At 39.1% G+C, this 27,779-nt stretch overlaps 1 protein-coding gene across 1 annotated transcript in view; it reads right to left on the bottom strand.

Annotated features, from left to right (window-relative positions):
• si:dkey-11f4.7 (piezo-type mechanosensitive ion channel component 2) overlaps positions 1-24,946 on the bottom strand; it is an 89,480-nt gene extending 64,534 nt beyond the window's left edge. The window contains 4 exon segments of the mRNA XM_067444858.1: positions 450-495; positions 6,081-6,182; positions 16,753-16,848; positions 24,883-24,946. Coding sequence (XP_067300959.1) covers positions 450-495; positions 6,081-6,182; positions 16,753-16,848; positions 24,883-24,946 — 308 coding nt within the window.
• Positions 24,947-27,779: the final 2,833 nt, after the last annotated feature.

The following is a 27,779-nucleotide window of genomic DNA, read 5'->3' as shown; positions in this document are numbered from 1 at the left end:
ACTAATCCAAAATTGCAGCTGGTCCAAAACGAGTTCTTACTAGAACCATGAAGTATGATCATTTTAGCCTGGTTCTGTCAACACTGGATCTCTATAAAATTTTTTATACATTTTAAAATCTTCCTGATTACTTACAAAGCACTAAATGGTTTAGCTCCCCAGTACTTAAGCGAGCTCTTAACGCATTATACTCCATCACGTCTATATTGCGGTCTCAAAACTCTGGCCAGTTGATAATACTCAGAATATCTAAATCGATCCTTTTCCTTTTTAGCACCTAAACTCTGGAATAGTCTTAATCCGTAGTGTTCAATGGGGAGTTGGCCCACCCTTCGGCTTTAGGAGTGTGTTTAGGAGTTAGGAGGTTTAGGAGTGTGTTTGATACCAGACTTAATACTTAATTAAATAAAATTGAGATCTGAAATTGAAAGAATTCAGACATTTCATACCTGACAATGCCGAGGTGAAAGTAAATGTTGTCCCAAGGCCCAGTCACTGAAGAATAAAAAGCATACATTGTTATTCATGGATAATTTAGGCGAAAAAGAAAACTTCAAAAAGCTAATGAATATTGAAGCCCTTTTCTATTTCAGAGGAAGATAATTAGGGACTTTTTTTGATTTGTTAGTTAACACTTAGATATACTGTAAACCACATACTGTATGTGAATATTTCACCTTCCAAAATGGTAAGAAAAGAAAAGAAAAGAAAAGAAACCTACAGGTGTGAAAGTGTGTTATTCTGGCTCCAGAAGCCAGATACCAGAACGCTACTGTGGGAACTGGAGCTGAGTGTCTGTGGAGCCAGAACTATGACAAAATGATTATGTGCATTTGAATTATAGATAGACGTGACATTTAACAAAATATCAATTCGATTTAAAAAAAAAAAAAAACTCAAATCACGGACATTTGATATTTAACAAAATTGAAAAATGTTTGACATACATTATCAAACAGCAACATTTTTGTGCTGATTTCTTCTGAAAGACTGCAAATATCCAGTTTTTAAAAATACAGCTTCACCAAAACACCAATTTCAATACTGAAAATGCAGAAATTTAGAGCATACAAAAAGGAGTAGAGGGTCTTAGATAAGTCAAACGGCACATTTTGGCCAATTACAGAGTTGCAGTTACCAAGTCGGATGTTATTTCAAACACGTGCTGATGTTTCGGGATCAAGACATGAACATCACAAATTATCATTCAGATACGTGTAACATAGCAAGCACAATAACACAATACGATTAATTTCTGCTAAATATCTTGCAAATTGTCGGCTTATTGTAAGGCATTTAAAGGTGGATTCATACACTGAACTCCAACATACACCACAAACACAATTGGATGACTGTTGTGTTCACACAGAGTGTGTCATGCTCCACAAAACGTAGTGAACCATTACACCAGTAATGAACCATTTTAAGATTGCAAAAGGTAAAATTGTTTTGATTGACCTGAGAATGTTAACTGGACAGTGAACTTGTCAGATCAGTTAAAATGGTTAACTCAACACCCAATCATTCACATAAAAAAGCTGTGAGAACATTATTTTCTCACCAGTACTTTCTCAAAGCAAGAAAATAACAGTTTTAAATACATTCACACAGTTCATTTAAATAATAAAGTGGCCCTCTATAACTGAATGCTGTTAAACAATGTATGAAGTACTGTTTGCTGTAATATCCACTAAATTACCAGCGTCCCTGAAATAAGAGCATGTAGTTTATCTGGCACTCAGATGCACGTCAGATGCGAGTTGCGCTCATTACTAAATTTGACAGTAGGCCCAATATCCAGTGTTCTCAATACATTATGCAACACATGTGTACTCTGATACTTATTCCTTGTAATCAATAGTTACCTTTAACTTATAACAATAATTCATTAAAAGAAGTCAACATGTAAATGCATCTTCTGCGTATTGATTGACAGGCCCATACACCGCAGGTGGTTTATAAACTTGAATTTGTGGTTGTTCAGCACATTTTCTGAGTGGATTTTAATCAGCCAATCATCTAAATAATTTAGTATGCTCATTCAACTCAGTCACAGAGAGGGAGCGTCTTCTGACTGCATGAGACCAGTGACAAGCCGAATGGCAGGAATGGACTATTAAAGGTGCCCTAGAATGATTTAAACAATATGTTAAATTGTTCTCTGATATCTACATAGAGGGTATGTGGCTTATTTAAGGGCAAACATTGTCCAGATACAGTTTTACAGGTCCATTTACAACCCTATAAATTGTCCCTAGGATGTAATGCTCTGTTTTTGACTTATTTGGAAGAGTCATGAATATTAATGTTAATATTAATTTTAATATTAATATTAATGCTCTGCTCTGATTGGCTTATTTCAGCAGCTCACAGCACACTGCAGTTCAGTTGTTCAGCGAAGTGGCTCGTGAGTCCTGACGAACACAGACCAACTGAATGACACTTTAAGCAAAACATCTCAAATGGAGATTGATAAAATGTAGCCTACTTGTTTATTGGTGTTTTCAGATCATCTGCGCGAGAGAGAGAGAGCTCAGTTGGCAGATTGTACATGTTGAGGTAAAACGCCGGATAGTATTAATTATAAATATAAATTACTGATCTGACAACCGCACACACGAACGCTCTTCTTTCCCTCCGACTAAACCAAAACCAAAGCCAGTGGTTATAATTTTTTTAACTACATTTTAGACTCTTCTTTTTTCGTCAGCGATATTGCATGTCTATATAACGTTAGTCACAATGTAGGCTACGCAGTGACTGTGATGTACTTTGAAATGCAAAAACATCATACTTCAGTTCTCAAAAATATAAATATATTTTTTTTTACTAAATGAATAGAAGTCTTGTCATCGTTTTACCTTATATGGTGGAAAAGGTGACGTTAGCTAGAAGGATTGAGTGAAGGATCTGTAAGCAACATACGTGTCTACGGTAATATTTTGTTATACAAAATAATATTAACCTTTGTTATTAGACACACTATTTAGTTTTGTATGGTACTTGGAGTTTCCTGTTGTTACTGTACTAGCATCTTGTGTTATCTAGAAAATGCTGTCTCTCTAAAGCCCCTTTCACACTGCACGTCGGACCCGCAATATTCCCGGAATTGATTACCGAATTGAACCCGGGTCAGGGACCTAGTAACATTGCAGTGTTCGACCCGGGACGAGCGCTGTGTGAACAAAAGCCAAAACTAATGCCGCAACGTGTAACTGTTACATAGTTATCGTGCGACTCCTAGAGCTTGTTTTTTCAGTAATACGACCCTGCAGTGCTAGAAGAGCTCGTCGGTGTTTTAAACGCAGAGAGTGTTCGGATACAAAAGAAACTAAAATTAAACAAGCAGAAATGAGCGCAAACTGGACACAAGTCGAGACCACGGAGCTCCTTACTATCCGCGCTGAAGCTGAGATCGCTCGCCGTTATACGTCACATCAGGATGTCACGTGTCAACTCGACCCGGGGCCGTTACGGGTTGTGTGTGAAAGCGCACATATTACGGTATTTCGCTGGCAGTGAGAATCGGCCAAATCTAGCGGCCCGGGAACAAATGCCGGGTCGCATTATCCGTGTATTTGCCGGAATCGCAGTGTGAAAGGGGCTTAGGAAACTTTCAGTTTAATCAGAAATTGTTTAAACAGTCAATAAGTGGATAAATCTCAACTTACTAATTGCAGGAATATAGTTGTAATTGCCCCTTTCTTCAGTTTAAGACGCTGAGCGAAGCTTGCTTGAAATGGGCCGAACAAACAAACGATCTTGAATTAAATTGTTGTGGTATCCGATTATAATAAACCTTAACCATGACTGTTGACATTTTTTATTTGTGGGAAGAGTAGAAAAGTCCTCACGTCCCCTGCACAGCCTGGAACATGACATATGTGTCCATGATCTGCCATTTTCGCTATCCACGCGTGACGCTTGTTTATCTGCTGAATTGATGATTCAGCTGCGCAGTTCTGCCTGCCATGTGCTGAACTCTTATTATTTCACTATGGCAAGGTTAATTAAGTTTTTCATTCTAGGGCACCTTTAATTTATATAATGTGCCAAAACTAGGGCTGTCAATCGATTCAAATATGTAATCATGATTAATCCCATATTGTCATGAGTTAACTCGCGATTAATCCCAATTTAATCGTACATTTTTATCAGTTCTAAATGTACCTTAAATAACATGTTTCAAGTTTTTAACATTCTAATCAACATGGGTATGGACAAATATGCGCGTTCCCTGTTGAACTGCCAGTATTTTGTGTGTGCACGCTGAATTGTGGTGCGATTCACACGAACAGTGTAAGAAACACGGACTTGGGAGCGCTCTTGTTCAGAAAAGTAACCTGCGTATTAGTTTTAGCCAATTGTAATGTATTTAGTTCAATAAAACACATGTACTGTAAGTGGTGATGGTGTTAATGATTTACCTCAGACATGAGCAAGAGTGAGCTTGCAGTGCATCGTGCTCGGACTGCAGAGAATTTGCTCGGTGTAAAAATGCACTTTTCTTTCGACCTGGAGTCTAATAAAAGTTAAGCAGAAAATATGGTAGCTTATGTAGGCTATAATTACACTTGTTTCAAAGTAATGTTAGGGTGCTTTTACACCTGCCTCATTTAGTTCGGTTGAATCGTACTAGAATTGGTTTCCCTCTTTGATGCGGTTCGTTTGGTCAGGTCTGAAAGCAGCAATCGCACTCGGGTGCGCACCAAAAGCGGACCAAACAAGCATACCGAGACCTCCTTGAAGAGGTGGTCTCGGTATGCTTTCAAATGAACTCTGGAGCGGTTCGTTTGTGGTGAGAACGTGATACAACCTCGAACAGAACCAACTGCAAGAGTACTAATCATTTTGGGACTTAACCAGCTGCCGTAGTTAGCTGCGCTGACATTGTGTACATGACATTATTACCTGATAGATCATTGCCAATATTTTCAGAAGATGAGCATGTAAGAGTTCAGAATAATTAATGGACGCCTCCGCTTGAAGTGACGGGCGATGCGAGCTCGCCGTCTGCAGTGCATTAGAACATTGGTTTCAAGTCACATCTGCACTTTATTATAGAAATGTATTGTTTGCATACTGTGGTAAATACACACAGTGTAGTAGATTATGGCCAGGGACAAAACCAGCCTGCAGTCATCTCTCCATAGGGTTATTATAGTTTGCTGGCTTTGCCATTTTCCCACACGTACCGTTTTGACCAATCGAAAAGCAGTTTAGGCAATGAGTGATGTGGATGTTGTCACCTGCCTGCGTTTTTATTCGTTTCAACTGGTTCGGACCAAAGCAATCAGTGTGGTGTTAAAAGGAACCAAAAAATCTGAAAAATGCAACAATGTATAATTGGTTGCCCTTGGTTCGGACCAAATGAACCGAACTAGAGATGTGAAAGCACCCTTAATGTTAATCATTTTCTTTCCCTATTAATGATTAATTAATGTTTCCCTTTATGTCTATGGCTGATCTCAATTTCTCCAACTATGGGCCATGGATCAAAAAGAAATTGTGTGCTGCGTTAATCGCGCATTAATAAAATTTGTGCCGTTAAAATGAATTTGCGTTAACGCGGTATTAACGCGTTAATTGTGACAGCCCTAGCCATAATATATCAATAATACTAAAATAACATAGTTAAATAACTTTTAATAAAATAATTTTTGTCTGTTCACAGTTTGACTTTATTATTTTGAACTGTCACAATTACCTTAAAGGGATAGTTAAAATGAAAATTCTGTCATCATTTACTCACCCTCATGTTGTTCCAAACCTGTATGAGTGTTTTTGTTCTGCTGAACACAAAAGAAGATATTTTGAAGAATGTTTGTAACCAAGCAGATAGAACAACCATTCACTAGCAAAGTATGTTAGTGAATGGTTGTTCTATCTGCTTGGTTACAAACATTCTTCAATATATCTTCTTTTGTGTTCAGCAGAACAAAGAAACTCATACAGGTTTGGAACAACATGAGGGTGAGTAAATGATGACAGAATTTCATTTTTGGGTGAACTATCCTTTTAAATTTTTACCTTAGAAAAGTTACTTTTAAACAATAATACTTACATAAATAAGATCTTACCATCCTTGGGAATATATGAGAAGGTGATTTGCATCCCACACTGCAATGCCAAAAATATCACTCCAGTAGAGCAAAGAGCACGGAGAAACCTGCCAGTTTTCCCTGCATATACAAAAAACATACAATTTTGCATCAGTCAATGCATTGCATTTAAATTTTCGCATATGATCCTAAAACGTTCAGCTGTTAGGTTCGCCATAACATACACTACACCAGATACTATCAGCAAATAATTCACAGAAATGTTAAATTTAAGTTTGCTTTTTACTTATTTACCTTCTTGTTTATTTACTAATTTTTTACATTTTACTTAATTTGATTATCATGGAAATATTAATCATTGTCCATTATTTGCAAGCAATAGGTGATAAAGATCGACTGATCACAAATTAATGTAGCATGAGTGAATCTAATTCTTCTTCGCCAGGGTGAGCGTCCTCTTGAGGACCACAACCGTGACTTTTTGGACATGGTGTCATGGTTCATGATTTCATTGGTTCATTCTGTCTGTGTCTGTGTGTGTGTGTGTGTGGAGTGTAAGTGGGAGGCGTGGTTTCTGATTACCTGCACATCAGATCACCACCATCACCTGCTGCACCTGATTATACGGTCTACATATTGGCTTGCTAACCACCCTGTGTTCGTCAGATAGTTTGGTGTTGTTCCGTGGTCCTGTCCTGTTCTCCCATTCTCGTTGATCCTGTTCGTTGTCTTTGTATGTGGAAGACAGGAGACGGAGTCCTCTCTGGACTTGGGACAGGAGACGGAGCCCTCTCTGGACTCAGGACAGGAGACGGAGCCCTCTCTGGACTTGGGTCAAGAGACAGAGCCCTCTCTGGACTCGAGACAGGAGACTGAGCCCTCTCTGGACTCAGGACAGGAGATGGAGTCCTCTCTGGACTCGGGTCAAGAGACGGAGCCCTCTCTGGACTCAAGACAGGAGACTGAGCCCTCTCTGGATTCGGGACAGGAGACGGAGTCCTCTCTGGACTTGAGACAGGAGACTGAGCCCTCTCTGGACTCAGGACAGGAGACTGAGCCCTCTCTGGACTCGGGACAAGAGACGGAGTCCTCTCTGGACTCGGGACAAGAGACGGAGTCCTCTCTGGACTCGGGACAAGAGACGGAGTCCTCTCTGGACTCGGGACAAGAGACGGAGTCCTCTCTGGACTCCGGACAAGAGACGGAGTCCTCTCTGGACTTGGGACAGGAGACGGAGCCCTCTCTGGACGTGAGACAGGAGACTGAGCCCTCTCTGGACTCAGGACAGGAGACGGAGCCCTCTCTGCACTTGGGTCAAGAGACAGAGCCCTCTCTGGGCTCGAGACAGGAGACTGAGCCCTCTCTGGACTCGGGACAGGAGATGGAGTCCTCTCTGGACTCGGGTCAAGAGACGGAGCCCTCTCTGGACTCGAGACAGGAGACTGAGCCCTCTCTGGATTCGGGACAGGAGACGGAGTCCTCTCTGGACTTGAGACAGGAGACTGAGCCCTCTCTGAACTCAGGACAGGAGACTGAGCCCTCTCTGGACTCGGGACAAGAGACGGAGTCCTCTCTGGACTCGGGACAAGAGACGGAGCCCTCTCTGGACTCGGGACAGGAGACTAAGCCCTCTCTGGACTCGAGACAGGAGACTGAGCCCTCTCTGGACTCGAGACAGGAGACAGGAGATGAAGCCCTCTCTGGACTCGAGACAGGAGACAGGAGATGAAGCCCTCTCTGGACTCAAGACAGGAGACTGAGCCCTCTCTGGACTCTGGACAGGAGACGGAGTCCTCTCTGGACTCAGGACAGGAGACTGAGCCCTCTCTGGACTCGAGACAGGAGACAGAGCCTACCCTTGACTCGAGACAGGAGTCGAAGCCCTCTCTGGACTTGAGACAGGAGACTGAGCCCTCTCTGGACTCGAGACAGGATACAGGAGATGAAGCCCTCTCTGGACTCGAGACAGGAGACTGAACTCTTTCTGGACTGGGGACAGGAGACTGAGTCCTCTCTGGACTCGGGACAGGAGACGGAGCCGTCCCTTGACTCGAGACAGGAGATGAAGCCCTCTCTGGACTCGAGACAGGAGACTGAGCCCTCTCTGGACTCGAGACAGGAGACAGGAGACCAAGCCCTCTCTGGACTCGAGACAGGAGACTGAGCCCTCTCTGGACTCGAGACAGGAGACAGGAGATGAAGCCCTCTCTGGACTCGGGACAGGAGACTGAGCCCTCTCTGGACTCGGGACAGGAGACGGAGTCCTCTCTGGACTCAGGTAAAGAGACAGAGCCCTCTCTGGACTCGAGACAACGCGGGTAAAGAGACAGAGCCCTCTCTGGACTCGAGACAGGAGACGGAGCCCTCTCTGGACTCGGGACAGGAGACGGAGTTATCTTTATACTCGAGACTGAAGACTGAGCCCTCTCTGGACTCAGGACAGGAGACTGAGTTTTCTTTAGACTCAAGACAGGAGACAGAGCCCTCTCTGGACTCGAGACAGGAGACTAAACCCTCTCTGAACTCGAGACAGGAGACAAAGTTCTTTTTGGACTCGACAGGAGACAGAGTTCTCTCTGGACTCGGGTCAGGAGACGGAGCCCTCTCTGGACTTCAGACGGGAGACTGAGTTCTCTCTGGCCTTCTCTCTGGACTTGAGACAGGAGACTAAACCCTCTGTGGACTCGGGACAGGAGACAAAATTATCTTTACTCAACACAGGAGACAGAGCCATCTCTGGACTTGAGACAGGAGACTAAACCCTCTCTGGACTCGGGACAGGAGACTAAATCCTCTCTGGACTCAAGACAGAAGACTAAACCCTCTCTGGACTCGGGACAGGAGACAAAGTTATCTTTGGGCTCGAGATAGGAGAAAGTTATCTTTGGACTCAGGACAGGAGACGGAGCCCTCTCTGGACTTATCTTTGGACTCGAGACAAGAGACAAGGTTTTCATTGGACTCAAACCGGAGACTGTTTTCAGTGGACTCAAACCGGAGACTGTTCTCTTTGGACTCATGACAGGAGACAGAGTTCTCTCTGGACTCCAATCAGGAGACGGAGCCCGCTCTGGACTCGGGACAGGAGACGGAGCCCTCACAGGACTCTGGACAGGGACAGGAGATGTCTCGGTACTCTCGATGGGGACAAAAGTGTAAATAACAACTAGACTCTATTTACACATTGAAAATAAAAATTTCTTAGCGATATATCATATTTACATTAAGTCTAAATGGCTTTAGATGCTATTTACTAAGTGAAATAGCATACTACGTGAAAACAGTAGGGGTGTACCGATATTTCGTTAAACAATATATCGCGATTTGAAAATGTGACGATATGTATCGTTGATGGAAACGATATGATTCTCGATATATAGTTGTTTTATCCAAGGCTCAACTTGCTGTAGTAGGCCTATTTATAACGTATAATTCACCCAAACACAAATTAAAAAATGTAGACTACCGCAAATGTAAATTCTGTCATATGTATTTACTCACCATCATGTTGTTTTATCGTTTAACTTCCAAACACAAATGAAGATATTCTTTATGAAACCTGCGGGATTTCAATTCCTCCATTTTTAAAGTCCATTCCTCTCAAACTTAAAAGATGGAAAAATGCCAAAAAGGCATCGTAAAAAAAAAAAACGAATCGAGTGTCTAATCCAAATCTTCTGAAGTCTTCATGTCTTCTGAAGAGACACAATGGCTTTATATGATTGATATATTTAACAGGACATACTGTAGTAAAAAACAACGTTCGTTAAAAGTAATCGTGAGTAAGTAAATGCAGAATTAAAATTCTTGGATGATTTAAACATTGACAGTCTGAGAGTGGTCATTTTCACACACTTTCTTGCGATTAGAGCTGTGACGGATTGCATTGATCATCTGAAGTGCATGCACTGCCAGAACGGCGCTCCTCAAAGGCCCCATTTACACTGCATGGTTCAAGTGACCCAATTCTGATTTTTTCCTCTCATGTGGCACAGATCGGATATGACATGTGAACGTGTAAGCAGTAAAAAAATGCATGAATTCCGATATCCTCAGATCGGATTCAGGCCTCACTCATATGTGGTAATAAATCCGATATGATTCGGATGTGTGCATTAGTGTCTGCCATGGAAGCGGTCAAATCGGATATCCCCCAGTAAATGCGAGTCGTACATCATTGAAAAAAGGACGGAGGCGAATGACGTCAACTCAGGTGGACACAAACTGCGATCCAGTGTTGCCACTGGATTGGTTTTCATGCGGAATTGGGCTACTTTAACACAGTTTTGAGTTGCGATTGGGCAAGTTTTGTTGTGAAAACCTGGCAACCCCATCAAGGGCTCTCCTCTTTTTCTCCGCCTTACGAAATAAATGTTTTGCCGACCTTTAAAGATGCGTGGAACAGTGCAGACAAATACTTTTGTCTGCGTCCATTGCACATCGCGTTGTTTTACTTCCTTTCGCCGGTTAAGAACGTCTTGGGCTGTTTTGCCAGTGTACAGTGTAAATGCAAATATCGGATACGGGTCGCTTTTGAAAAGATGATGTAAGCGGGTCGTCAAAAAAAACGGATATAGTCACCAAATCGGAACTGTGCATCAAGACCTGCAGTGTAAATGCAGCCAATGTGAAAGCGCAAACATTATTTAAAGCAACACTCCGCCAAAGTCAAAACGCGAACATAATTTAAAGTGGCACTCCTTTGTGAGAGCGCAAACATAATTTAAATCACCAGATCACATTTAGTTTGAGTAATATGATTATTCAATTATTCAAAGCATTTTTGATGTTTCATTCTTACATAGCGGGAGAGGCAATGCAGAGGTAATTACTACATTAATTATCTTATTACATAGAATCATGCAACGACTATACATAATGTTGAACATAATGTATAATAATCCAATGGGGGAATATTTGTGGGTCCTGAAAATAATACACAAATAATAATAAAAAGACATCATATATATATAGTTCAGTATCGAGATACATATCGAATCATGACACGAGTGTATCGTTACACCCCTAGAAAACAGTAATAAATAGCAGTTCTTTGTAATATGTGTAAATAGTAATTACATCCAATTTATACTTTATTTTGACAGATGCATACTATTTGCACTTCAGTATTGTTGTACATTAATAGGATGCAATGATAACATAGTGTAAATTATTATATTTATTAAAAATATTAAATGTATGCCACCTTAATGGGATAATAAAAGCCCTCCCTACACCTACCCAACAAATGTACAATAAATAAACCTGCCTACACCGAACCCTACCCAATAAATGCTTTTATTATTATTATTAAACATTTCGTTAGACACATTACTTCCATTTTTAGAACATTTTCTTAATTTTTATTGAAAGTAAATGCCTTTCCGATGTGATATGTGATAAGTGATGGGAAAAGGGAAAAGAGCGATCTCTGCAAAAGTCGGATTTGAACCCGGGTCGATCGCGTCAAAACCTAGATCCTAATCCTTACACTTTACTGAGTACATCACTGAAGATGTTGAATAAGCATGTCTTTTTCTTAACCAACCAGGCATTGTTAGGCGGAACTAGTGTGAATAGCATTTGCCAACAAGCCACGCTTTTTGCACTTGTAATAATTTATCTGGGTGCAAATAGACTCTGCAGATAAAAATACTCCAAGTTTAATTATCAAATATAAACCAGACAGGCAGGCAGGGTTAACACATTGCATCATAACGATGACCGGTCAAAGACAGAGTGAACAAGAAGAAATTAAATAGCAGACAGAAACGAGATAATTATCTAAACACAGCTGAACAGAACTACACTAACTATGGAGACAGAGGCAGTAAAAACTAAGACAAAGGGACCTGACAGAAAGCACAGAAAGTGAAAGTCAAAACAACCAAATAGATCTGTGACAGCCAACTTGCTGGGTTACAGAGGTTCTAAAATATAAAAAAATGACCCAAATGTATAAAAAACCAAATAAATGCCATGCCAGGGGAGGGGATGGAATTAAACAGTTCAGGGAAGCAACACTGCATACTAGACTGACCTACATACAATATATGCCACTATCTCAGTCTCACAAAGTGCAAAATCCAACTATAACACATTTAGTGTTTTTTCTCTAAAAAGGAACAAAAAGCCTCGTTGTGTTCACTATAAAAGCGAGATTGATTTGGACTTTTACTGCTCTGTAGCTCCTGAATTCAATTCTATAGTTGGCAGGAACACTTACTGTCTCTCAGCAGTTCATGATCAGATTATGCCAGATTTTGATGAAAAATCAAACAGTGTCTATTTACACAGAGCAAATAACTCCTCCCACCATTGAGCAAGACAAATTTACGGTAGCACTTTATTTAATAGTCCTGTTCCCCATGAATATATACAATGTACTTATGATAGTAATTGCAATAACTGAGTAAGAACTAGGTAATAACATTAAACTACCCCTTAACCCTTGTAGTTACCTTATATTACCAGTACTTTCTTAGGTGCTGTAAGTACACCACTTAAGTGCATGTACTGTAAAATAAAATACTTTTAAATATATATATATATATATATATATATATATATATATATATATATATATATATATATATATATATATATATATATATATAATTTTTAAATGTATGTACATATATAGTAGTTAAGGTCACTTAATATATGTGACACCTAGGGTTGGGAACCGAGAACCGGTTCTTATGCAGAACCGATCCTGATTTTTGAAAAATACCAGAACCGCGCGAAATTCCTGAGTGTCGGTTCCGAAAACGGTTCTGGTGCAATGTGTGTGCGAAGCGCTGGGAGCATAGCCGCGAGCACACACACACACACACACACACACACACACACACACACACACACTGTCCTAGCGCTGCCGCCTCCCTTCCCCTCACGTCACTTTTTTAAAATCCCCCACAGCACGAGTCCCGCAAACGCGGCGCCGAGGAGCTTGTTTGTAATCCGAGGACAATGGCTCCTTAGTTTCGAAATAGTTTGGGTACAAGGTGATCGCGTTGAAAAAAAAGAATTTGTCTAGCGTTATGAGCTCATTTGAAACATTGCCGCGGCTCATTTAAAAAAATGACAGCTCTGAAGAGACGCCGCTTTAGTTCGAGGTAGTGCTAACAATAATAAAGAAAGACGATCAACACCTTATGTGTTACCACTGAAATGAAGATGTAATATATTTCCAAATGTAAGCCCATCATATGATGAATGACGCTTCATACTGTCGTCTGTCCCGGCTCTAACCTCGAGTGTTAGCCGGTTTACTTTTTGCAAACCTTGTGAGCGCGCAAACCCAAACGCTGCGACCTCGCGCCAAATGTTTTTATTGGTTTATTAAGTACAAACAGGCGAGTTATGAAAAATTGAGTGCGAGGGATTTGTTCACTTCACACAAAAAGATTTTGTAATGAGACGGCTAACTGTAGTAGTGTTTAGTCCACTGTCTATAATAGCCTAATTTAGAGATCACTTCTTTTTTTTTAACCGTCAACTTTGATCGGTTAACGTTGATACGGTCAACCATCGGTCAAACGGTCATCGGTTAACATCCCTAAAACAGAGAGAGAAAATGTAATAAGACAATTTCAGAGGTGTTAATTTGAACATGTTTATTTTAATTTCCAAAAATTCCATATGGCTCCATTAATCCTGTAATATATGTATAGTACAGGACTTTTTTTGACATTGCCCATCTGTAAATTCATTTGAGAGCAAGTAATAAACACAAAAAAGGATTGTTTAAAGTTGCGTATTGTGCCTTTTTCCTTTACCACTATTTGTTTAATAATTTTAATGGAACCGGAATCGGAACCGGTTTCTCACGATTCCCAACCCTAGTGACACCTAACCCTAACCCTGATATAAAGTGGGACTAATACTTCTGCTATACTTGTTGCATTGTGTAAATAGCATCGATTGCTATTTGTATTCAGTTGAATTAAAACATTAAGACAGACATAAAAATATTTGTACTGTAATTTTACTGTTGTTTTTCTAAATAAAACAACAATAATATCTATTCTAAAACAATATATAATAATACAATATATATATATATATATATATATATATATATATATATATATATATATATATATATATATATATATATATACCATCAAACAATATCTATTCCAGCATATTGGCCCAGTGAGATATATGTAATACAATTGTACTGTAAAATAAAACAAAAAAATATATAAAAATCAATAATAAACATGTTATCTATGCCCTGTCTTTTTCATTAACAAAACAGTCTGCAATCTGCACTCTCTTGACTGTATTTATTTATTTATTTATTTATTATTGTTAAATGCCAGTTTACTCAACCTTTGAAAAATGCGAACACTGCTAATTCTGTCTGCTAATCGTCACTCGTTGATCCTGTGCTTCCCCACACAGGATATTTAACATCATCAGTACTTGTAAAAGTATGGAAAATGAGAATGCTTTATCATCTTAGTCGGATATAGTGTTAGATTTTGATTATTTAGCAATAAATCAATTATTTTTGTGAAAACACTTAGCTGATGCAGCAAATGTGTTATTCATTGCCTATTTTTTTCTAAAAGCTTTGTCATCTTTTTTTCAGCGGAGACCTTATATAATTATACCATCCTTAACTTGTATTTTACAGTAAAAGCTGAATTTGTGTGTGCGTGAGTGCATGCGTGTGTGTGTGTGTGTGTGTGAGAGGGGGGGGGGATAGAGAGAGAGAGAGAGAGAGAGAGGGGGGGGAGAGAGAGAGAGAGAGAGAGAGAGAGAGAGAGAGAGAGAGAGAGGGTGTGCATGAGGCTAAATTAGTTTAAAGCAAGGACAGAGGAAATATACGGAAATATGTGAGAAAAGGTCTGACAGGATTATATGGATCTATAAAGCACTCAACCAAATGTCCACTTGCAGGTAATCTCTGTAGCTTGACTCTGCTGACAGCACAACTCTCTGTCATTATTGTAATACATCATTGATGAGATGGCTACAACTTTAACAGTGTTTGCTGAATTGAGAATAATACCAATTAAAATAAAAAATACACTGTGCCACAACTATACATGCATAGACACACACACACACACACACACACACACACACACACACACACACACACACACACACACACACACACACACACACACACACATGTCTGGTGCACTATCTTTCTGGGGACTCAGCATAGACATAATGGTTTTTATACTGTTCAAACCATATATTCTGTCCTCCTGCCCCTAAACCTACCCATCACACGAAACTTTCTGCATTTTTACATTTTCAAAAGAACTCATTCTGTGGAGCCTGATTCTACCACCGATCTCACGGTCGAATCTTCGCATTCAGCATTCAGCGCCTGTCCGCGGCCACTCAGGAAGTTGTTTAAAATCCTGCCGCACCACAGAGCGCTTTCGTGCAGCTCTTCTGTCAGTCAATTCAAAACTGAGCTCGCGTGTATATAATGTGCGCTTCAGGTGGCGGTGTGAGATCCTGAGGCGCGGGGCTGAGCTTCGTGTACGTCTGCACCCGCTTTAGGCACAATCGGCTTCAGAACGGGCATGTAAACGCACTCAAAGTGTTCTTTTCCTCTCTAGGCAGGTATTTTTTTAGGTTTATTTATCAAAATGTTCTTTTATATATTTGTGTGATGTTCTGTGTTTCGATCGTGGCTTTAACATGTTATGAGAAAACAGTTTATTAATGTTTATCCACCACATTACCTTTTAGGCTATTTAAACCTAAATAAGAAAGCCATTGTCAGTTCGTCTGTCAGTTGGCAGGCAGTTTTGGTCACTTTATTAAAAGTTGTTGCTGTGTGCAGTGTAAAGGAAAATAAAAATAGTTTTACCCTTCTGCTGACAAATGTTGTGCCCCTCCCAACCCATTCACACACACAGATGATTCTACTATCAGTCGACCATAGAGAGATTCGACAATTCTGATTCGATTGTCTAAATCCTTAGTCGAGGACAGCCCTAGTACACACACATACACACACTACAACCAATACTCTTTTGTCTTTTCGATAAGAAAAGCCAACATGGTCTCATTGGCAAAACGTAGCTGTGGCAACGTTTTTGCAAACCACAAAATACGTACCAATAGGTATATATCGTGACAGTTTCAAAGTGAAATGAACACTAGAGGCAGTAAAACAGTCCATGATTTGTAAACGAATACATTTTGGAGTTTGCGTCACTTAACTAGATCCATATGTTCAGATTTTCTGACCTATTAAGCTCGATAGCTCAGCTGGTACAGATTTGACCTTGTGATGCTGAAAGCTCGAAAACGAATCCCATGAAAAACAGGTCATGATAAAAGAGCTCAAAGACGAGCTCAAACACAAGCTAAAATGGCACGGATACAATCTTATTTTAGTCACATTTGCTTTTGTTAACACTATCGGGTGGGTTTAGGGTTTAGTGTGGGTGTACGTTAAAAAACCAACGTAACCAGATTCACGCACATCTGTTCGGGAAAAAAACTAAGCTTTTAACGCCACCCAGTGGACATTTCACTTCGAAACTGCCGTGATATGTACCTTTTGGTACGTATTTTGAGGTTTGCAAAAACGTTGCCACAGCTACGTTTTTCCAATGAGACCAGGCTGAGAAAAGCTGTTATAAAATATTAAATTGCCTTAAACATGACCTTATTATAGACAAATCATTGCTCATTTACTACTTACCCTTCATAGTAGCCAAGTCTGGAGTGGGCAACAGCGGTACGGACAGAAGGAAAAGAAGATACACGACTGACAGCCCATTGTACCTCAGTGATATTGCTGTGGGGAGAAAAGTATTACAATATAAGTAAAGAAAAAATGATAACGCTATACAATAAGGGTGCACTAATATGCATTAATTCATGCCTAAACAGATAATCTCAAAGAGTTAATGTATTACTAATTGTGAACAAACCTATTTATTAATGATTACTGCATCAGCAACTAATGAAGATTCTCCATGATTAATAGATTAAGGAATCATTAAATTGTCATTAGTTATATGTGTCATAATGTATTAATTCCTTAAAGCAGTACTATTTTCAAGACTCTTGTGATGATACATGGACTTACAATAGGTTGAATGACACGTCTGCCATAGCCTGATGGGGTCTGTATCGTTTTTAATCGTACTTTTAATCTTCGAGTTTCGGGCAGTAACCCGAGAACAAAAAGAACTACAAAATTCGACTGCTTTACGGCATATACGTCACTTCCACCAACACACACACTTCCTTACATTCGGACGTGCGAGCCCAACTATCGTTTGTTTGTCGGATGTTATAGTCATGTCCGAAGCAGAAAAATAAGAAAGCAAAGGTTTTGTTGGAGGAAAGCAATAAGAGGAAAGGAAAAAGTGATCGATTGAAGGCAGGACGAGGATCAACACTGGGCCAGCATTTGCTCGTTGTTTACGACAGTAGTAGAGGACAATTTTTTCCCAACTGTAGGGGGACCCCGAGAGCAATTCTATGTTACAGATCAGTGTTGAGAATGGTGTACAATGGGCACCCTAAAGCCCAGTGCACACTGTGCGATTTTGGCCACGATTTGAGACAAATTTAGCAAATCCTAAAAGATTCCTCTGATCCTAGGCTAAAATCTGACGTCTCTGATCGTTAGTTTGACACGTTCATCGGCAGCTGATTAATGAACGCTGAAAAATCTCCGTTTTTCAAGACAAACTATGACCAAAACGAGAGTTGGAGACTTCTTTGTATCCTCCATTTCAGTCCCACGTGTAATGCAGCTCACCGTCACCGAACGCGTCATTCATTGATGATGTAATACTCCGGACGAGTTTTCTTGTGCGCGTCCATTTTTAGCACGACTTCACTATTGTGCAGTCTGACATTAATGCCAACTGAGATCTTACAGTGTGACGTGGCTTACATCGGGGATCATGTTCGTACAGTCTGACAAGGAACATTTGCAAAGGATTTAGAAAAATCGCACAGTGTGCAGGACCCATAAGAGATGGGTGGACTTGTTGTTCTGGGAAAGATGGTGCCTGCTCCAGATCTGGAAGGTCACTACGGGCCTAATTTCGGGGTGAAAGCATCAACAAGCGACACATCTCTGGAAACGTGAAACTGATTAACTGACAATTTGTGGAAATTTACCATGACTGTACATTTTCTCTAAGCCAATCAGAACCATCCACCTTGCAGTAATGACGTGGATAGACCTTGAAAACGGTATAACTGTTGGGACAATTGTATGTCCGATAGGGCGAGGCAACGAGACGGTGAGAGAGGGAGCGCGGCCTACGAACTCCTTGTGAGACTTGAAGCTGGCTTCTGCTGATGAAACTGCAAACTATTCAGTAACACTTTTCAATACGGGTGCACTAATATGCATTAATTCATGCTTAATTAATGCACAGATAATCATGAGTTAATGTATTACTAATGGTGAACTAACCCATTTATTAATGATTACTGTATCAGCAACTAATGAAGATTCTATATGATTAATAGATTAAGTAATCATTAAATTGTTATTAGTTAAATATGTCATACTGTATTAATTCCTTAATAACATATTAACTAATTATGTAAATTAATGTGTTAATTACCACAAGGGGTCAAAGTAGAGGTTAGATCGGGCTCAAAAAATCAAGCCCGACCCTACCCGAGCCCGTGCACGTTTTGTCCGAGCCCGGCCCGGCCCGACACATTAACTGTAATTATGAGCCCGAGCCCGATTTAAACCCGACCATTGTTCAATACGTGGGCGTTTTGACGAGAACGAGCCTGTAATGAGCAAAGCGCAGCGAAGCGGACTGGTGAGGCTCATGATAAAACTACATTTAGTTTTCAGTTCTCTCCAAAGCGACTGTACGGCCGAATAACATTTTGTTGCAATATTGTCATGTTTAACACTTTGAAGCTGCTTTGAAACAATTATCATTGTAAAAGCGCTATAGGCTATAAATAAAGCTGACGTGACTCCGCTCAATAATCCGCAGGCGCGCGCTCATGATCCGCTCACCGGTAAACTGATGTTTGCTCAAATCCAGCTCAGACATTTATCTGTAGCTTACTTTGTTGTAGCCATTAAACGATGTGTTTTTTTCCTTCATATTTATGTTTAAATATTATAATATTATTTTTACATTTCATCTGATTATGATAAGTGAAAAGATGCGAGTGGATCAGAAATGATTTTGGTGGTTATATGTAGTTTAATATTAAGTTTTGTTTTGTAGAAAGCATTTATTTTGTTTTGTTTAAATTGTATCTTCATTTTAAAAAAGGTTTCTTAGGCTAGTTGCCTGGATTTAATAAATAAAAAGCAAATAGCAGACTATAATCATGAGGTGAAGTCGTGGGAGTGATCGCTTTCATTGCTCATGAACTGGAGCGCGCGTCTCATAAATAAACCCAAACTCAGCAGCTACTCGCCTCTCAGACATGAGAAATATGCGTATAGAAAGCTTGAAATGTCCACTTTTAAACGAAACGATTCGAAGATATTTAATTAAGCTGAGTGCAGTGTTGACGCGAGCAGCTCTTGACTCAGAGCGTTTCTGTTTATAATGCTGCGCTCCATCACTGCACGAGCTGTGAGTTTAACGCGCATTTTTACACTAATCCTGACTTGTGCAACTTTGTAGCCTACACATTTGTTTCTTAGTTGTTGTATTAGTTCTTACTTTACTAAATATATATATAATTTCTGATTATAGCATAGCTTTCTGCCCAGCCAATTAGACTAGTTAAGTAGACTAATGATTAAAAAAAACAAACGCTTGATCACGGGCCCGGCCCTACCCGACCTGAGGATAGTGCAGGGAAATCTCAGCCCGACCCGGCCCGCGGGTCGGTTCGGGCTCGGGCTCGGGCAGAGAATCTCAACTCTAGGTCAAAGCCATGCATTTCAACTTCCAGTTGTCTGCTTTAATTAATCATTAGCTAATGATTTACAAAGGTTTCCTTTTGTTTTGACTTTACAAAACAAAGTCCTGTTAGTGGTGCACAGGACTATTAACTAATTGATTATTGAAGTAATATGTAATTGTGGTTATAGGTTTTGAATTAATGTTTAATTAGTTAATAGTCATGTGCCCCAACAAGTAAAGTCATAACATAATGATACCTTTATAAAGGTCTGTGTTGCAACAATAGCAGCCCATACGGATGCAGTGTTTATGGAAGTCGCACACAGTATTTTACAAATAACGTCAAATAAAAGGGCGGCAGTGGCTCAGTGGTCTATGTAGGTTGTTTACATGATCCCCGGTTCCACCTGACCCAGTGTCGAGGTGTCTATGAGCAAAGCACCGTACCCCAGCTGCTCCCGACGAGCTGGATGGTGCCTTACATGGCTGACGGCGTCGGTGTGTGAATGGGTGAATGTGAGGCAATATGTAAAGTGCTTTGTATGGCCATGGGTCTGTTAAAAGCGCTATATAAATGCAGTCCATTTACCATTTACCAAAAGGTATAACAGCTTCTCTTGCCTCAAGAGAAATGTGCAATTTTAACCAGTGTAACCTCCCTCCTCATTGCGTCACCTGTTAATGGAGTCATGTCTGCGTTATCCTCAGTTTATACTTTAACTGCAGTATAGAAACCATGGTAAAACAGTGAGTCTCGTGGAGAAAAAAAAATGGAAGTAGTAGTTAGTCTAGCATGCCACTGTCATTTCACACAGTCATCGTGGACCACAATTATTCTTTATCATTGGTTCTTTTTGGCAGGTTCTGTGGCCAAAGATACAAAAAAAATCAGACCAGCAGACCAGTAGTCTGCTAGGCTTAATTGGGACAAGACAGAAGCCATGTGGTATAATCCTATTCATATGCCCTTGAAGAAACGTCCTAATAATATTCACTAGGCTACAACTGGTTTTGAATATTAGAAGTGTACCTTGGACAAAGTGCATATATATAAAAAGGAAGACTAGTGGAGAAATCTCATGCTAGATTCTCTAGTTGTAAATTGGTGCCATCCTCCTCTACGGAAGGAAAATATATTTACCAATACATTATTTGAAGTTTATTATAATATATTGTAAATACATAGAATAATAATGTGATGTTATTTTACAATGTATTCATGTAATATATATAGCAAAATATACAAATGATTGCCGCTTTCAAAATATTGCAATATGTTGGAAAATATAAATATTAAATCCCATATATGTGAATATATTGCCTAATGTATTACATTATATTTTCCAATATACTGCAATATATTTTTGTCTCGTAAGGGCAATTATACAGGGGGAAGAAAAATGATTGCCAACAATCTTGATGCTTTTAAACTCTGGCATACATTCATGGTTGTAGATCCACCAATTTGTTTTAATCCAAGAGATTTAAGGAGACTTGTTGCATTGACTGAGACTTGCTGTCCTCAGTATTCCAGTTCAGAAAGATGAACAGACATTTGATCCAGAGTGGTTTTCTGACTGCAATTGCAGGCTTTTTAGCGCCTTTTATATCATTAACATCATGGTGTCTCATGTCTGTCTGTTTGGTCATTCAGTTGTGTTTTGATTTCTGTTAAATGTTCCTCTGTCACAGTTTCTCTCATTAGTATAGTGTAGCATTATAGTATAGTATAGTTCAGCTGTGTTAAGTAAATTATCTTGTTTCTGTCTGCAATTATTTTCCCTTGTTCACTCAGTCTTTGACCGATAACTATTATGTTTAAGTGTGTTGTCCATCTGCCTGTCTTGCCTTTATTTGAGATAAAACTATGTTTGGAGTGGTGTCTGCCTGTCTTCATCTTCCTGCCTGCACACACAACTGTGACAGATTACCGGACTCAAACAGAAAGACAGCAGCAAGATGGGCATTCTGCTCACTCCATGTGAACCGGCCGATCTGCTTATTTCAATAGCACAAGATGGCCAGTCCATCAAGGAGTATGTTGAGGAGTTCCTTGACTTATCTCTCCTGGTGCCATGGGGTGATGGGACGCTAAAGGATGTCCAGGCGCAGCAGCAGCACATTACAAAATGATTTATTTACCTCAAACTCTTTGCAGAACACAATCCTTGAACCCTCTGTCTCTCCAACAATTTCCACCACTATAATCTATTTGGAGTGCTAACTTTCTGCAGTTTATCATTTCTTTTAAATAATTCCAAGTCTCATGCGAGAACTCCGATCAGATGCATGTGTGATCTTGTGACATTTACTTGTCACATCACTCGTGTGTTTAGTTGGGAAACGTAGTTTGCGCACCGAAGAGAGAGAGTTGTGTGTGATTGTTGAGGTCTGCTCTCTTTAGACAGAAATGATCATTTATTGGTTTTATTTAACCTTTTAAATTAAATGTTAGTTATTCTTTCAATAAGTACTATAAGTAGTTACTTGTTAGTTAAATTGTCCAACTAACTTGGGCTATAATGCCTGGCCGAACCTGATTTTACTCATGCCACCTGGGGTCATTCAATCTTTTAATTTTCTGAGTATTGGTGTATAGCACACCTTCAGAACTTACATTATGCTCCTGTTACAATAATCATAGTTACATTTACATTTAATCATTCATTTACATTTAATCATTTAGCAGACGCTTTTATCCAAAGCGACTTACAAAAAAGGGGAGAGTAATAGAAGCAACGGAACAGACAAGGCCAACAACCTGTAAGAGCTGTAAGAAATCTCAATTAATTAGCACAGTACACCTTTTTTTTTTTTTTTTTTTTTAGACATCTACAACAAAAACTCACGTACGCAACATGCAGAACACTGGATTTTGATAGCTATGATAACAACCCATTAGGACTAAGGCTGTTGCCCCAACTGTTGTCGTTAATGCAGATTCAGTGGCCCAATGGCAGATTCAGTGTTATCCAGCGACGGATTCAGAGTTAATGACACACAGATCTGCTGCCCCTTTGATTATGCAAATAAACTGTAGCCTAAAAGCTTTGCTTTGTCCGGAAGCTGGCGCATTTTTGATCATTTTCACAAAAAGTTTCATGGCCACCGGAATATTTTGTTTTATGAATATCTGATCATGATCATCTAAAGAAAGATCAGAGCCTCTGCTTTAAAAAAAACTGTTTTATTCTAGCTTCATGCATTCTTTTTTCATCAACACTTGAATGTGGGTAAGTTTAAAATAAAATTAAAAAACATTTTGATCAAAAAGCTGAGAAAATCATGTTTTTGTCAAAGACTACATCCAGATGGAGTTCAGAACGATGATCAAACACAAATAGAGTAGATGGAGTCCATCAACACCCCTAAAGCGTAACAGTCCTAGTGCTCATCCTGGGTCATTTCATTCAGTATCATTAGGCAGGTTTGATTTATATGATATCACTTGTTTCTGCTTCTTCTTTTCCTGTTTTAATCAGGAGGTGATTTCTAATCAAGATGTGTAATAGTGCCCCAAGCATATAACAGTAAAAACACGGAAAGCTGGTAAATTTCATAAATGGCAAGGAAAGAGTTAAAAGTGCATGAAGTTAAGCCAATTACAATATGTGGCTTTGAAACTTTAGTGATTCAGATCAGAAATTCTTCACACTTTTCCTTCGTTAGGTGAACAAAATTAGTACTTTGCCTTGTAGTAATTGAAGTATTTTTTTTTTTTAGCAAACAACTTATTTCTTATTACTTTATTTATGAATTAAAAACGGTTATATAGAGCATATTAGTAATACCTACACATGAACTCATATAAAATGTGCATACAGTAAATTCCACTTAAACTTTACTAGACCAAAAAACTTGATGAGAAAATCTATGCTACAGTCTTTGCAACATTTTAGCCTTCTTCGAAGTGCTTACATACTTCCATATTTACACTTTTAGAAATGTATAATAAAAATGGATTGTAAAGTTCTTTCCGCATTTTTCCAGCCAATGATAAGCCATGCGCACTAGCTGAAGTCACAAAAAAAAATACACAGCGATTAGCAGTCTTCTTTTCTCACTTTCGGCAAAACCCTTTGGACATGTTTAAAATTAACAAACTGTAAAGTTCAAGAAAACCCACCGAGTTTTTATTTTGTTTAATAAAACATTTCCAACACTGCAAACGTTGTATTTTGTCTTGTTTCCAGTCCAATTCTTAAATCAAGATGCTTTTACTAGAGAAGTAAAATGACAAGATATTTCTTATTTTTATCTGGAAAATAAAATCTAAATGAAGTGAGTTATTGCTTAAAATAAGATAAATGAATTCCCAATGGGATAAGAATAACAGGCAGAAGCAAGAAACAAGATTGTAAAAAGAAATAAGATTATTTGTCTAACCCCATTGGCAGATAATTTAGCTAGGTTTCAGCAAAAACTCACTTAATTTTTATTTTATTTTTCAGATAACAAAAAAATATGTGTCATTTTAGTTATCTAGTAAATGCATCCTGATTTAAGCATTTTTAGCTATTTAGATTAGAAACAAGACAAAAATACTAAATAAGAGGAGCGTTTTTTTGAAAATCTCAAAATAATTGTCAAGCAGCCCTAATGCTAGATATGCAAACCAAAGTATTGGCAATATAAGTTATGGTAATAGGTGTTAAAAAGGCAGATATTACCATTGAGTGTAAAAAGTGGCAGATACCGTTTGTCTAGAGAATTATACTGGTTTCCAGGTATTGCCAAGTAGATAAATGCTGAATAACTAACACAAAATATTTTTGCAGCTCAAAGACATTTCAATCTTTCTACTTTACATTACATTAAAATTAACATATTCCCTATTTTGTATGGACAACAGAATATTTGCCTTTATATCCACTTTACTAGGAATGTGTTTACATTTGATTATTACATGCCCACGATTGTTTCAACAAGCCAACTGATGTCAAACTATCTAGAAGAACGCTTTAACTTACCACTCAGCAGTAAAACAGGTAGTAGTAAATGAAATAGTGTCCCCACTATGACGTCTCCAGGCATCTCACCCAGACTCTGTGCGTTCATGATGGAGTTGTGCTGTGACTGCACTGACAGCAAGTTAATATCACATCATCTTCAGGAAGTCAACACCCACAAATACACACATGAGCATTTATAAAAACATCAAAATCAAACTTGGTAGATGTTTAACTTAAGTGCAGATGGCCATTTAAAAATTATGCTGTTCACATAAGCATACAACACGCCACAGTAATCCACATAATTCTTATGGTCTGCTGTGTTTTTCCTGTGTTTTTAATATTTTTGTAGTGAAATTAAATATTAATGAATCAATAAAAACAGTCTCTTCTCACGCAAGAGCAGCATTAGTACAGAGGTAAATTTGACGAGCATGGATTTCTCGAATAGACAATATGGGCAAAAACAGGATGAAAACTCAAGCTCAGCATTATCTAACAACAACAATAACATCACTCCACCTCATATAAAGCTTTTCTTCCACTTCCATTTAATTTGCTAGCCACGGAGGCATCAAAGGGCTTGTATTATGTTTCCGTACCGCCACTCTCTCCCCCTGGAGAAAACAACCAAAAGTTGAATACATTATGATGTGTATTAACAGAGATTATCCTCTGCTCTGCCAGGGAAGATTTAAAACAGTTGTTGTGTCAACAAATCAGTTCATTCTCTGCTTGGCAGGGAGGTGTTTGAAGTGTCTTGTTGAGTCAGAAAGGCACCACAGAATGTATAAAAAGAACGCTAAACTAATTCCAACAAATAAAAAAAGGTGAACTAGCTACCCCTTCATAAACAGACAGAGTTCAGATCCTTGTTAGGAGAGTACATGGTCTCAATAGAGACAGAAACAATCAGAATACATTCAGCAAAGACATTTGTGACCCGTCACGGAAACCAGGGACACATGTCGGCAGCACTACTTTCGAGCAAAATGAGAAAGAAGCATTTTTTTTTTCTCTCTTGAGATGATCGCTTTTTTGCAGTAGGGGCGTGTCATTGTCTGTGTGTATTTGCATACTGGATAAGGCGGCTTTTTATTGCCCCGCCCTCCAAGGGAAGCGTGGCTTCTTATAGGATGATGAAAGCGGCATAATAAGACTGAATAATATCCCTAATCTACAACTGAGCAAAGATGAAGAAGAGGAAGAATGTATTGGACTGGTGTCAGACGAATTGGACCGTAAGATATCAGAGGCTATATCGATAGTAACATTAGATGGGAATAAAGACAGAGATTTGGGGAAAATCCATAACTTTGACTGTAAATGCTACACAAGGAGAAAAGACAACAGTCCTGTAGCCAGAAGCTTTCTCCAGACATTATGTACATTAGCTGGGGTTTTTTAGCTGTGGAAAAAGAGTTCTGCCAGAAAGACTCGGGAGAATAAATACTGTGACAATTATCCATTTATTATCAACCCAGCAAGCAATAAAGTACTTTGGCATAGGCCTCGTCCGTAGCTCGCAATCTGAGGTACGGACTCCCCCCGTGAGGTATGGAAGGGACCATCCTGGTGGTGGTGGTGGGGTGGAGTAGGGAAGGATTTGACTTGGAGGTGGTGGGGAGGATGGCAGTGAATTGGGGCGTCAGCATCTGCAAACTCAAACATGAGTAAGTACCGATCTTTTATACCCAAGTATTAGAATGTGATTGGATAGATAGAAGTTGAAGTGATGTAACAATTAAGTCCCAGCAGAACTTATGCCAAAGCTTTCATTGGCAGGACATGCAAATTATTGGGCAGTATCGGCCTGAATCCACTTGAATTCGGTTGGACTGATCTATCGGTAGCCACGTTTGAATTACAGATTTTCAGAAAACCTTTGTGATATTTAGGCTGCTAAATGTCAATAAAAAACTATTGCGAAATGACGGTGTTTCCATTAACCGCTGTTGTGCGTCTTAAACGTTTTTTCCCCCTGATAAGTCATTCCAAAAAGTATTCAACATATGTTGGTAAGTCTGTGTATATCCAGCACCGCAATAGCCATTATTTTTAATGGAAGGATAGTCGTGTTATCCACGCATTAATTAAAATTAAAAGAACTAAATGTCTGAATTTGCATGGTGGTAATTCAAAGTTTTTTTTGTTGTTATTTTGGCTTTGAATTTTGTTTAAAAAACAAAATATTTTTTTGAAATGAAGACAGCGTTTTGGAGTAAGGGCATTCAAAATAATCCGTTCTCTAAATCAACGACATTTGTGAGTGTACACAAAATAAAGTAGACAGTTTATAGTTTATAATTATGTCTTGCGCATACGTATCTGTATGGCTAAATTGTTTTATTGTATTGTGAGTTATATCCGCTGCCATAAGGGACAATGTCCATCAGAATGTGCCGACGACTATGTCGGCCATGGGTTAAAGAAAACATATAGCCTGTTTAATTAGGCTTTGTTTAAATATTAGTCTATAATATATTTTTATTTTATTTCATATGTTGATTATTAAAAAAAGCAAGATTATAAGGTTATACATAAGATGCGCATAGTCTGGAGTCTGGAGTAGGGGTGTAACGATTCGTTTTAACAACAGTTCGATTCGGCTGAAATAAAACAGTCACACTGATTTAATTTTTTGGCTAAAAAGTTACTGAATCGATTTCAAGTCACTGAATCGTTTCGGATCATATCGTTCTAAATGAACCAATATCATCCTTAAATCGTATCGAATCGAATCGTTGTTAAACGAATCGTTACACCCCTATTAAGTACTTGTATCCTGTCGTCATCATCTATGTGGGATACATCTTAACATGGATTGGTTTGTTAGTGAACGTGCGTCTGACGTCAGTGTGTTGTCAATTCAGCGGCTAACTTTGACAAGAATGAATGAACAGACGCATATCGTT

Source organism: Pseudorasbora parva, chromosome 5, assembly GCF_024679245.1.
Source record: "Pseudorasbora parva isolate DD20220531a chromosome 5, ASM2467924v1, whole genome shotgun sequence".
Lineage (NCBI taxonomy): Eukaryota > Metazoa > Chordata > Actinopteri > Cypriniformes > Gobionidae > Pseudorasbora > Pseudorasbora parva.
Note: the sequence above shows the minus strand (reverse complement) of the source record. Positions and strands in the feature narration are given on the sequence as shown.